We start from the raw sequence: 14164 nt of genomic DNA, 5'->3' as shown, positions 1-14164 counted from the left end.
CAAGAGCTGGGAGTAGAACCTGAGGGCCGGGCAAGCGCTGTGCAAGAGGTTCGTTCCCAGCTCTATTCTTTTTTTGAGATGGGGTCTCACTATATGTAGTCCTGGCTGTCCTGGAACTCATGATATAGATCAGGCTGGCTTAGAACTTAGAGATTTGCCTGCCTCTGCCTCCTGAGTGCTGGGATTAAAGTGCATACCACTATGCCTAGCTTCTTCTCTACTTTCAAACTGATAAAAATGGTCTGACATTTCTTTCGGTTATTCAATTTTGTGAACATACTAAACAACTTTCCCCCCATCCCCCCACAAAACTCAAACCATTGAATTAATATACTTAGAATGGCACTTTTTTTTTTTTAAGTTGAGACTGGAACTTACTATGTAGTCCTGATTGTCTAAGAACTCTCTTTGTAGACCAGGCTTGAACTCAGAGATCTGCCTGACGATGCCTCTTCAAATGCTGGGGTTAAAACCATGCACCATCATGCCTGGCAGGATTACTTGGCCTTAAAATTATATGTTTAGGAGATTACCTGTCAGTAAAGCTGTCAACCAAAATACGTCATGTGCTGAACTAAAGTGTCTCATCTTACTTATTACTTAGCTGTGGAATGGTAAAAATCACTAATTTTGTTTGCTGGGATTGAATCTCAGTCAGCAGCCTGGTAAGAAAATTTATTAATTCATTTATTAGTTCATTCAATACTTATTGAGCATCTGTGTGCCTCATCCATGCTGAGTATGTACTCTGATACTGGAGTACATACCTAGCCCAATAAAGTACTTTCTATCCACAGAATGGATAAGTAATGCTTCTTTCAGAGTTCTTTACTTTTGTATTCAGAACCCTTGTGAGATAGCTTACTCTAACTGAGCACACACATGGCATGCACACACACAGACACATAGACACACACACACACACACACACACACACACACACACACACACACACACACACACTGACCAGGGTCACTGATTGCATCTTTATTAATACCACTGGGGAAGGTGGTATTTAATCTTAGAACTGTTCTATCCAGTTCAGTAGCCATATGTAGCTATTGAAATTTCATTAATGAATCAAACAAAATCTATACACACTTCAGTTGAGCAGTATCCCTCTGTGGTCAGTGGCTTCTCTGTGAGTATGCAAAAATATTTTTATCACTGTAGAAAATAGCTTTATAAATACTATTGTTACATGATTTTCTGGGACATATAAAAGAAATATCTGTTCACTTCAAATAAGGAGGGTGCAGACAGAGCAAAGAAAGTTCCCTCCAGTCCAGTTTGGTGAGATAAATGAGTTTATTGGGGGTTATTTACAGGAACATGGGTGACTTGAAGCTGCATCACCAAAAAGCCCCAACCCCCTGTCCACCAAGATACTGTTTTACTTTTAATGTTTAAAGATTATTTAGTGTTTAAATTGTGTGTGCGAGTGTGTGCACATATGTATGCCGTTTCCTGTGGGGTCCAGAAGAAGGCATCAGAAGTTACAGGTGCTGGGAGCTGAACTGGGGTCCTGCAAAAGCACTGTGTGTTCTCAACTCCTGGACCCTCTTTCCAGTTCCCAGCTCTGTTTTATCTGTCTTTAGTCTATAGCAAGTTTCTGCAGAGCTGGATTCAGAGCACTGTCTAGGGGTGAAGTGGTGGCGGCTGTAGGTTCAGGCGACATAAGGCGCAGACAGAACTGATAAAGTACCATGCTTATGTGTACCTGTCCTTGTTCCAATTGGGATTCTGCTGGTCTCAGCAAGCAGTGTCTAGCCAAGGAAGGATGGCCTATTCTGCAGCAGTCAGATGCACAGTGGCTTACTGCAAAATGGAGTTACTCTGGCCAGGATTCAGAGGTCTACTTCTACTGCAGATGTATATCAGCAATTATAAATCACATGTGAAAGCTGATTAGAAGCATAAAGGAGAAATTTCTGACAAGTGAATTTTAATACTTTGTGATGGCTTATTTTCTAATTGCCACAGTCCTAATTGCTAGTGTGGTTTTCTGATTAACCTGCCCAATTAAACAATGGAAAGAAGTGCAAATGGTGGATGATCAATTGGAAATTTTAGAAGTTATTTATAATTATCCCTAGGATTTCTAGACTAAAATTTAGATTCCAGTGCATGATTAGGAAAGACAGACATGGATGAGTAAGAGTACAGTGTGGAGATGGTCCAAAGAGGCTTCAAACAAGTACAGTATAGCTATGGTACAGCACGGTAACCACAGTGAAGAGATATTGTACTTAAGTTGCCAGGTGAGTAGGAGTGAAGTGTTCTTGCTACAAAAAAATGAGTGAGGTAATGTATGTTTTAATTACCTTCATTTAGCCATTCCATATCTATCTGGCTTTGTATCCCCAGATGCTTCAGATACACTGAGGTCAGATACTACTTGGTTCCATTTGTATTGGGAACATTTCTGCTAGGTCTTAGATGCTAAACTGAGGAAAGTATCCATTTAACTGAACTAAGGGCATACATTACCACTTACTGGTCCCCCACCCCATTTTGAGAAGGGCTTATTGTTGTTATTATTATCACTATTATTAATTATTTTGGTTTCTCAAAATTTTTCTGTGTAGTCCTGGCTGTTCTGGAATTCATTATGTAGATCAGGCTGCCATCAAACTCAGATCTGCCTGCCTCTGCCTCCCTCTCCCTGGGACTAAAGATGTGAACCGCTACCACCCATCCCCTACCCTCTGCTTTTGAAAAGGGATTGTTTTTATTTTGATAAAAAGCTACATTGTGTTAAGTCACAAAACTAGTCAAGCAACTTATCTAAAGTGACACAGTGTGTAGCATATTTAAAATTTGAGCTCAGGCTAACTCTAATAAGAGCTTACCTGCTATGCTTTGAGGTTTCTCATGTTGTACTTTGGGTCTCCAAGAGCTAGGGTTAACATCGTAATGAAATTCCTTTCATCTTCTTTCTAGTTATTAAATTTTGGTAGGGTTCTAAAATCCTGCTTTTTCTGTTTCTGTTTTGTTTTGTTTTTTACATGCTTTTAAAATTCATTGAGGATCTAGAGAGGCTCTATCAGAATCGTTAACTTACCACTTCTCTTCCTCTTTAGGTGCTATGAGAAGCCATCTTTCTGATTTTAAAAAACATCGTGCTGCAAGGATTGACCACTATGTTATTGAAGTCAATAAATTAATAATCAGGTTGGAAAAGGTAAGTTTTGTAGTTTTATTTTGTAAGTACATATGTGTTATGTAAGTGATGAGTATCTGACTCTGAGAGAACTGCAGAGGACATTGAAGACAGCTGGCCTAGCTGGTCTCCCTGAAGTGAATTGATCACGCTGAAAGACTTACTAAGTGCCCAGCTCCCCTTTTATGCCTATCACTCCCACTTGCTGCGGTACATCTTCTGGAGTTGTCCCGGGGAGTCACTCAGTGGGCACAGTGTGTAATGTCATCTGATAACAGCTCTGTGTATTGAGTTGTGGCTAGGGCTAGTGTGTGTCGTGGGGTCATCTAGTGTAGCCTTTCTTATCCTGTAGTGCTAGAGTATGTTTGCACGATTGGCTTACACTCTGACCCTAGATACACTTGATGTGCATCTGGATTGTGGGGCATTGGTAGGTATAGTCCTCTTTTTCACTTTTGTGGTGCCCCAGCAAGCACTCTGCCACCAACTAAGTCCCAGACCAGGAATGCTCTTTATGTAGACTTTGTGGACAGAAATATATGGCCAGTCTAATTTTCCAGGAAGACTGGAAAGTCAGGAGTTCACCCATTGCTTTCAGTAGCTCCCATACCCCACCATGACCATGTTTATTGGAGAAACTGGTAACTGACAAGAGGTTGGAAGTGAGCTGTAGGTACCGAGATTCCTTCTGGATAGGAAACTAACATGTCCCAAGTGAAATGATTTGGATAACAGGATTGGGGCTGGCTAGTGAGCCTTAAGAAGTTTGAGCATACATTTCCTGCTGAATGTGAGTGGCAAAAAAATGTAGAGAGTGTCCTTTAACTTATTAACTCCATTTGGCGTTGTGTTTTCTTGTTTAGCTTACCGCATTTGACAGAACAAATACTGAGACCTCAAAGATTAGAGGTAAGTTTAGACCTCTGCTCACGATCATTTCTTTTTGGCTTTCTCCCTGAAAACAACTTCAGAATGCTGAGCTGCTTTTTTTGGTTTGTTCTTCCAAAGCAATAGAAAAGTCTGTGGTGCCTTGGGTCAATGACCAGGATGTTCCATTCTGTCCAGACTGTGGGAATAAGTTCAGCATCCGGAACCGCCGTCACCACTGCCGCCTCTGTGGGTCTATCATGTGCAAGAAGTGTATGGAGCTCATTGGCCTGCCCTTGGCAAGTAGGTGATGTGGCTGTGGCTTTGGGCCCTGATCTCTTCTGGGACTAGTGGGTGTGCTTAGACCCTTGGGACCACTTGTAAAGTGAGTGGACCACAGAATCTCTCTCATCTACTTAGTGAGTTCATTAGGCTCACTAAGACCTAAACACTGTGCCGAAGCCCACGGCTATATATAGTAGCCTGAAACAGGCTGGGGAGCACTTTTCTTTTTTTCAGAAAAGGCTGTTGGGTCTCCTGGAACTGGAGCTACAGATGGTTGTCAGCTACTCTGTGGGTTCTGGGAACTGAACCTGGGTCCTCTGCAAGAGCACTCTTAATTGATGATCTATGTATCTAGCACTGAGATTTTTTTTTTTTTTTGGTTCTTTTTTTCGGAGCTGGGGACCGAACCCAGGGCCTTGCGCTTCCTAGGTAAGCGCTCTACCACTGAGCTAAATCCCCAGCCCCAGCACTGAGATTTTTGTTTGTTTGTTTTTGTTTTTGTTTTTGTTTTTTGAGACAAGATTTCTCTGTGTCGCCTTGACCTGGACTCGATCTGTAGACTAGACTGGCCTCAAGCTCAGAGATTCACCTGTCTCTGCTTCCCAAGTGCTGGGATTAAAGGTGTACACCACCACCATTTGGCCCTGAGATTTTTTTTAAATGAAGGATCAGGTAGTAACTATTTTAGACTTTGTAAGGCACACACGGTCTCTTCCCATTCTTCTTAATTTAAAAATTAAAAAAAAAAGAAAAAGAAAAAGAAAAGGAGTAACTTCTTTAAAAAAACCATCTGGATGGGTGCACACTTGGGAGGCAGAATCAGAAAGTCCCAGCATGGCTAACAGTAACCGGGGCTACATAGTGAAGCTTGGTTGGTCTCAAAGTAAAACCAAACAAGCAAATATAAAACAAGCCAGGGTTAGTGGCTCCTGCCTGTAATCTCAGTACGTGTGAAGCTGAGGCTGAAAAACTATCATTAAGTTTGAGCCTGGGCTACAGAGTGAGATGATCCTGACTCAAAAGGAAAGTTAAGCATAAAGTGAATACTTAGTTTAAGAGCTATGCAAAAACAGGTGGAAGCTAGATTGGCTTACAAGTGTTATTTGAACTTTACTAATCTACAAGGCATTGCGTTTCCTCAAGGAACTCAGGATCTAGCAGGGGAGATAGAGACTCACACAATTGCTTCATAAAGGAGAGGTAGTGCAGCTCTTTGACACCTTTGCCTAGAAGTGCAGGGGAGGTTTTTAGAAGAAGTTTTGGAAAATAAGCAGAGTGCCTGTCCCTGTCCTTATAAATCGCAGAGTCATTCAGAAAGACTAGTGTCATATAGAAAGTGCTAAATACCACGGAGGCTCCAGTGAAAGCAAGCATGGATGTGTAGGGTGCAAGTGATGTCTGAAAGAGAATGGTTGTACAGGAGGTGGGGAAGGGTGGTACCCTATGTAGGGTAAAGAGCATCAAGGAATCCTGGCACTCAGTGTAGCGGAACTGAGTAGGTAAGGAGAGAGACTTGCAATGGGAAGTGTGCAGGACGTGGGTGAGACCTGGAAGAACAAGGCTGTAAAGTGCAGGGGGTGAGACACTGCAGTACTTTGTGAATCAGCTGCTTGCACACAGCTGATGGAAGGCTATGGTGCAGCCCAGTAAAAGAGCACCTGCCTAGCATGGTCAGGAGTCTGGGTTCCATTCTTAGTACAGATTAGAACACCAAAGAGTTCTATTATTTGTACACACTTGGCTGTAAGGCCTGTAGACAACATGGGCCAAAACTCACTTTTTCTCTGCCTAGTTCCTGTGTCTGCCTCCTTTACCTTGATAGTTTCCTTTCTCCCTGAGACCTACCTACTTCCTTTCAGAACACCGTTCACTTTCTGCTCTTGGGCTTATTACCCGGGCAGTCTGTTAGGTGGCATTGATGGCTATGTTAAGGCCATGAGTGTAAGACACAGTTCCTACCCAACAGTTGCAGATTCCAGGGCAGCTCTGTACATACAGGTGTTGGACAGGAGAAAAAGGAATTGCCCCAAATGGTTAATGGGAGGCGATGTAAAGGGCAGATCTTGGCTTGTGGGAGCCAGGGAAGGGATCCTAGAGAATGGAGAGTGAGAGCTGAGTGTTAGGGACTGGTAAGAGGGCTGCAAAGGAAAGTGTCTGGACAATGTGAATCATTTGGAGAAATGGGGCAAATGGAATGTAGTATAAGTCTGAGATGACCAGGTTAAGATCAGGCTTCTGAGCCCAAAGACAGGTTACCACAAGCTGTTTGGATGTGATCGCTTGGCAATGCATTCTTTTCCACCAGAGTCTCACCCCTGATGCCAGAGTAGGTTCTTTTTGTCCAGAGGTGAAGCCTGCTCTCCCTATTTCCCAAGTCACATTTGTGGCCTGAGTGCTACAGTCGCAGGTGTGGGATAAGTGGCTGCTGAGGGGTCACTGCTACCTGTCTGTTGTGGTTTGTAGATAAGCTCACCAGTGCCAGCAAGGACTCCCTGAGCACCCACACCAGCCCCAGCCAGTCACCTAACAGTGTCCATGGCTCCCGCCGAGGCAGCATCAGTAGCATGAGCAGTGTCAGCTCAGTCCTGGACGAGAAGGATGATGAGCGCATCCGCTGCTGCACGCACTGCAAGGACACGCTGCTCAAGAGAGAGCAGCAGATGGATGAGAAGGAGCACACGCCTGACATCGTGAAGCTCTACGAGGTGACACATGCCAGACAGATTTGGCTATTTGCTGTATGCCTGCCTGTAGATTCTAGAGAATCCTCTGGGACGGTGTTCCTTGACTCATTTCCTGCCCAAGGGCCATGGTATGATTTCCCAATTAGGGCCCTAGGTGAATCATAGAGTCATCCTGGGTGTGTAGTAACAAACTTATTTCCCTACCTTCCCTTACCCACTTGAAGGAGGCCCAAGACAAGTAGGAAGAGCAGTTGTCCTGTGCATGGCCAGGTTCTGTGGAGAAGACAGAAGCTGAAGGTGTAGCAAATCATGGGCTGCCAGGGTCCTGGGAAACTCACTTGGGAGTTCCAGTCTTTATCAGCTTGAGCTTATATGTATTTTCAGGGCTTGTATGCTTTTTGCCTATCAGCCGAGCATCTCCTCTGAGTGTCAGATGCCTTAGTCTTCATTGCCTCCAGTGATCCCAGAGCACCTAAGTGGAGGCATGCTGAGAATAAGGTTGTAGCTCTGTGGTAGACCTCTTGCTGTAGGTTCCATTTCCAGTACATTTCTAAAAATCAGTTGGCATACAAGAAGAAATAATGTATGCAAAGAGCGTGTGGGTTGGGCATGGTATTATGCCCGTGTAATCTCAGCACTTAGGAGGCAGAGGCAGGTAAAGCTCTGGAGCTTGATGATAGCCTGGTTTACGTACCACCTCCTAGGCTAGCCAGGGCTACATAGAAAGACCCTATCTAAAACAAACGAAAACAAATAAAAAACAAAAGGAGAAAAAAAGAAAAAAACCTCATAATGAGACGAGGTCAGTCTCCCAATGACCAGGTGACATGCCACTGTGGGCTGAGGAGAACTAGTCTAGGAGAAGAATGGGAAAGTGGAGGATACTGGGAACAGGGCATCAGCCTGGGCGGAGGAAGCTACTTGAGCAAAACCCTTAATCAAGGTAGAATGTGTTTTCTCAGTGAGCATTGACTGAATGGCTACCAAATGTCTCTTCAGATTACCACGGCTGCTTCTGTTCCACCCTATTTATATTATCACTGCCAGAGGTGGTATCACACTAGTTCTGAGTTGCAGGAGCAGCTTTCTTCTACTCTGCATGGTGTTTGTGACCTGGTATCTCTTTTTTGTAACTAGCCATTATGTATACTTACCTACTTTTTGAAGAGAGCCCTGGCAGTGCCATGTGCTGGTACCGTTGGCTGGCATCACCTGGCAGAGAGCACAGTGGCTGATTCCTCTTCCCTGTCTAGACACACTGTACTCTGACAGGCTGCCTCTCAGAAACATTTGGTCAAAAGGTTCACCGTATGTTCTTTCCTTCCTGCAAAATTTTATGCTTAGAAAATAGGTCAATTCATAAGGGAACTAACAAAACCAAACCCCAGTGTTTTAAAATTGGCCTTTTATATTATGATGTAGGGTGGCTTCTAGGTCACAGTTTCTGTCTCCAGTGCAGCACTCATCTCTTCGTTTTGTTCTTAGAAACTTCGACTTTGCATGGAGAAAGTTGATCAGAAAGCTCCTGAATACATCAGGATGGCAGCATCATTAAAGTAAGCTACTCTTCGCTGTTTTTTTCTGAATCAGTGGTGAATATGATCTGGCTGGTGAGGCTGATTCTTCACTAGCTGACAATGGAGGTATCTTTTTACTTTTTTTCCCTCTTTGGTGCTAAGAATGGAATGGAGCCTTGCTTAGCACATGCTCTGCCAAGAAAATAGAATCTTAATGCTGAGTTTTCACATTTGTACATCAGTGGACACATGTTATTGTCACATGTTTGTAAAGACACTGACCATGTTCAGGTGACCATGTTCAGGTGTTAGATCCATTCTGATTTAGTGGATTTGGCAAGGGCCTCAGACCAGAAGTGCTGTGGCTCCATGGAATACTTGGAAACAGATGAGGGAGGGTAGCTCAGCTTCTGCCCAGCTTGTCACAGTGCATCTTCATGTATTGTAATTGATTACAATAGGCATTTCCTTTTGAGCCCAGGTGGGCACACAGAGCCACTGGACAGATACAACCTGTCTTGAGTTTCTTTTCTAAAATTAAGATGTGGCTCATATGCTTTTTATTGAATAGTTGAGGATGTTCATGACAGTGTCGTCACAAGGTTGTGCAGTTGTCACTACCATCTTAATTCCAAATGTCTTTATCACTTCGGCAAGTAACCTCAGACCGTAAGCAGTTTTCCATCTTCCTAGCCATCACTGACCTGTCCTCACTTGTTGGTACGTGATACTTGATGTCATGGGGTCATAGTTACTTTTGTGTCTGGATGCTTTTATGTGCGTCAGTGTTTTCAACACTCACCTATGTTGTAGCCTGTACAAGGCTACTGTCCTTGAATTAAGATGTTATAGAGTTAATTATGAACTTTGTTTATTCATTTGCCAATTGATGTTTATTTAGGTCCCCCCTGCTTTTAACTCTTTTGGACAACACACTTTAATTTTTCTATCTGTTTTTGAGATAAGTTTTCATGTAGTTCAGGCTGGTCACCTTCTGAACTTCTGATCTTCCTGTCTTCACCTCCAAGTACTAGGACTGCAGACATATAACTACATGCCTGACATGTACACCTTTCTTAATTGTTTGTGTGTGTACATATACATGTTCATGTGTGTATTTAGGAGTATAACTTATGCTAGATTTTCTGGTAACTCTGCGTTTAATTTTTTGAGAGACTGGAAAATTATGTTTCAAAGAACTGTGTGGGTATTTCTTCCCTCTGGCATTTTATAATTTCGTTTCTCCACCCCTGGCTAACACTTGTGGCCACCACTTATTTCTTGTGTATTTACTGAGTATGCATGGTGCATGTATGTATGATGTATGCAGGCTCATGCGTGCATGGCTAGTGTCGCCTCTCCACATTCCCTGGCTGGTGGGGACAGCCCATCCTGAGCACATTTCCAAATGGTTAACTTCCATTGCTCCTCCAGAGACTAGCTTTCCTGGGTTTCGCATCCGTTCATTTATCCACTGAGCAGATGCTCTGTGAGTATTAGTTCTGTGCCACACACCGTTCTCTTTCTGTTCTGTGACAGGCCACGAACAGAGACAATGTGTATCTCAAGGACCATCATCAAGGGAGCAATAATTGAACAGGCTAACTCCAGCCAGGACAGTGCTCTGAGGGAGTAAAATTGATGAGATGGAGACTGTGAAAGTGATTTCAGGCCACAGATAACTCTTTTGATTTTTCTATGAGGCACTAGTACAAAGCCTTTATCCCAACTACTTAAGAGACTGGAGACAAGATCCCTGGAGCTGAGTTCAGCGTAGCAAAGTTCTACTTCAAAAGAAAAACAAAATCCAATCCAAACCAGACAAAGCCTCCTTCCCCTCCCCCCTCTCCCCCCTCCCCCTTTTTCTTTCTTCTTTTCTTTAAGACAGGGTTTCTCTGTATAGCCCTGGCTGACCTGGAACTTGCTCTGTAGAACAGGCAGGCCTTGAACTTAGAGATCAGCTTGCCTCTTTCTCCTGAGTTCTAGGATTAAAGGTATGCACCACCACCACCTGGCTACGAGAGCCTGCCTTCTTATTTCTAATCTCCTATTTTTGTAAATCTTGTGGTTGAAAGATGATGTAGCCACTGTATTGAATTCCCTATTTTTTTTTTTTTAAGCCAGAATTGTTCTTATACACAGGAAGTTTGGTAATGGTAGTGGTGATGAGACTGATCACAGCTGGTCAGAGCCGAGAAAGCTCCTGAGCTGTTCTCATGGTCCAAAAGTTCATCACCAAGAACATGGTAAAGAAAAGCCATAAAGATGGACTTGATTTAGCAGCAGTCTGACAAGCTTGGGTAACAAGCTTCCAAACGAATAATTGTAATGCCATAAGATGGGAAGCTGCATCTGTCTTTTCTGATATCCCTTCTCCACCCTGGGCAATTAATCCCATTCTGCTGGGCTTGGAGTCTAGGTTCTTTTCTCCTGTATGGAGCAGTTGTGTGTGTGTGAGGCAGAGTGTGGGACAGTTTGTGTGTGTGTGTGTGTGTGTGTGTGTGTGTGTGTGAGAGAGAGAGAGAGAGAGAGAGAGAGAGAGAGAGAGAGAGAGAGAGAGAGAGAGAGAAGAGTTGTGCGTATGAGGCAGAGTGTGGGAGGGGGCAGCGTGTGGGGCAGTTGTGTGTGAGGTCGGGTGTTGAGTAGTTGATGGGGCTCAGCATTCCTGTCCACTGCGTAGTTACTCTTCTTAAGCAGTAGCTGAGAGTAAAGCCGAGCTACTTCCAGCTCTTGTATATTTTCATTGGCTCATTTACTAAGTCACTTTATACAAGCTATGAGATACTATGAGAGATTGCTCAGGAAAAGTGAGTCAGAGTGAACTCAGCTGCATTTCTTCTGTTGATGAACCTAAGAGCTGGTGTTTGGGGGCTGAAGATGTGGCTCCGCAGTTAAAAACATGTACTGCTGCTGCTTCTGAGTTAGGTTCCCATCACCTATGCCAGGTGGCTCATAAACTCAAACTCCTGTAACTCCAGCTCTAGGAGATCTGACACTTTTTGCTTCCAAAGGCATATGTACCCACACCCATACACATAACTAAAATTAGTAAATAAATCTTAAAAACTAAAAGAAGTGGTTCTCAGAGACCCAGGCAGTGTCCCTGAGGTCTGCATAATAAAATGACATCTACTTGATTACTGCACTGTCTCCATGAGTCTAAAATGCCTTAGAATTAACCACCTGTCTCTGAGACCTTAAACACCGTGCTCCCAAGTTATTACCGTGAAACTTAGGTCAGACATTTATGATTTCTCCTTAGTGCTGGGGAGACGACCTACAGTCTGGAGCACGCCAACGACCTTCGAGTGGAAGTGCAGAAAGTGTACGAGCTAATAGATGCTTTAAGGTAAAGTTTGCTACGTCAAATTTCTACTGCTGGCTGATGGGAAAGAGGTGATGTATTGATGAGACGGTGATGGGAAGTAGATTTGGGCTTATCTACTCATTGGTGAAAGCGAGAACACTGGAGGAGGAAAGGGGCCTGCTTTGCTATTTACTATTGTTCTGTAGCTTCTGGTTAAAGGTTTGGAGAGCTTAGGTAAAAGATAGAATACTTTCCTAGCATGTATGCGGGCCTGGGTTCTGTCCCTAGCACACAAGGGACCAAAGAAAAAGATTTCTGATGATTATTAGTAATAAAGAAATAGGAGCTAGCTGCTGTATGCTGAACTACCCATGTGCCTCTCTTAATGGGACAGGTCAGGATTAGCACCTCCATTTCATAGAAGAGGATCTTTGATAGAAACTCAGATTGTTTGCATGACTGAAGTCTTGAACATCAGTATTAGCAAGGCATGAAAGTATGGGTTTTTAGCTGCCACACCCTGTGCTCACCTGGGAAACTAGGCTTTCCCATATGGCCTCTTCTGTGACCATTTTTCTGTGCTATGTAGCCAGAGTAGCCAGAAGGAAAGGAATGGGTTTGCTATCGGGATATTTCAGTTTCTTCTGTGTTGTCCACACCCTCATGGTACAAAAGCCTGGCAACTCCAGAGACGTCACTGTTTCTGAAGCTGGCAGCACCCACTACACTGATGCATTTGTTCCAATATAGTAAGAAGATCTTAACCTTGGGCTTGAACCAAGACCCTTCACCACATCCAAACACTCTTCGGCTACAGAGAATGATCAGATACTCAGCTACACTATTTGTGCAGGTAAAGCCATGCTGGGGTGACATAAGTGTGTTTAGCTTGCTTGTTTTCTTTTGATACACTTTTTATTTCTTAAAATTATGAATTCCACATTTGGAGAAAAAGTTAAAACTTAGGTAAAAGTAAAGACACTTTTTAGACATTTTTGACAACTTCATACATGCATACAGTTCTTGTAGCCATATTCACCCCCATTACCCACTCTCATCCCGTTGCATTCCCGCTGACTCCTACTTCCCAGCGTGTGTGTGTGTGTGTGTGTGTGTGTGTGTGTGTGTGTGTGTGTGTGTTGGGGAAGCCTAGTGTTCTTTATTTTTAGATTTTCCTTTATATTGTATGTATGTGTTCTGTATGTAAGTTGAAGCACATGTGACTTCATGTGCTCCAGAATCCACAGAGGGCATTGGATCCCCTGAATCTGGAGTCACAGATGTTGTGAGCCACCTAATATGGAAGCTGGGAATGGAATTCAGGTCCTTGTCAACCCTGAGCCATTTCTACAGGCACAGGTCTTGTGCTTAAAACAGCTTTTAGTCCTTTGTCTCCAATACAGTTGTTCTTCATTCTGGTGTGTTTTCTTTCTTAATTTATTTTTCTTTATATTTTTATATGCAATATTTATAGTTCATTGTTTAGTTTTCTCATTGCTATGATTAAATACTTGATAAACATAAGGAAGACTGTTTGAGTCAGTTTGAAGTCTGCCTTGATGGGGTCATGGTGGCAGGAGCTTGAGACAGCTGGTTATGTTGTGTATGCAGTTACGAAGCAGAGAGAGGTGAGCGCTGGTGCTCAGCTTGCTTTCTCCTTTTTATTCAGTCTGGCAGCCTAGCTTGGACCCACCCACACCAAAGGGGGTCTTTCCACCTCAGAGTTTTCTGGAAAGACCCTATGGACATACCTAGAGGTGTGTTTTGATTCTAAATCCACTCAGGTGGACAAGAAAGGTCAGCCCTCACAGACACTCCTGCAACTCTGTCTCGGTTCCATCACTGCCTCTCCTATGCTTGTTTTGGCTGTGGAATGCTACTGTGGCTCTGTCTGGTTTTCTTTATTGAACTATTTCATTTTAGTTGGGGAATTGATGGCTTCTAATTTTGCTACTATGATAAGTGATATTTTCTCATCAGGGACTCTTTCTGGGCCATTGGCTAATGATTCAAGAACAGCAGGTTTAACATATGTGACTAGATCTGAGTTGCATTTCTCTACCTCTAATATCTTCTGCATTATTAGAGTCCCAGGATGACTTGGTTGCAAGTCACTATAAGGTGACTCCTCACCTGGCAGTTGTTTCTTGCTCAAAGCATCTTAGGAAGGCCAGAAATTTTAGAATTTTCATTAGTTTTTTGAGTCCTGTCAATTTCTTGAAGTTTCATGACTTTTTGGCCTCAGTCCTCTCTCCAGGAGGGGTCTTTCTTTTAGTAGAATGTGAATACATAGCAACAAATTATAAAACATGTGGTATGTTAGAGAATATGAAATAGGGAG

General features: G+C 43.2%; 1 protein-coding gene across 3 annotated transcripts in view; it reads left to right on the top strand.

Moving 5' to 3' along the window:
* Positions 1-14164, top strand: part of Rbsn (rabenosyn, RAB effector) — a 30391-nt gene that overhangs the window by 9828 nt on the left and 6399 nt on the right. For all 3 annotated transcript variants that reach the window (XM_087657552.1, XM_087657551.1, NM_001107875.1), the window contains 7 exon segments: positions 3084-3184; positions 4027-4072; positions 4172-4333; positions 6779-7020; positions 8485-8555; positions 11779-11865; positions 12574-12676. In XM_087657552.1, coding sequence (XP_087513678.1) covers positions 3084-3184; positions 4027-4072; positions 4172-4333; positions 6779-7020; positions 8485-8555; positions 11779-11865; positions 12574-12676 — 812 coding nt within the window.

This window comes from Rattus norvegicus, chromosome 4 (assembly GCF_021556685.1).
Source record: "Rattus norvegicus strain SHRSP/BbbUtx chromosome 4, alternate assembly SHRSP_T2T, whole genome shotgun sequence".
In the NCBI taxonomy this organism is placed as follows: Eukaryota; Metazoa; Chordata; class Mammalia; order Rodentia; family Muridae; genus Rattus; species Rattus norvegicus.
Note: the sequence above shows the minus strand (reverse complement) of the source record. Positions and strands in the feature narration are given on the sequence as shown.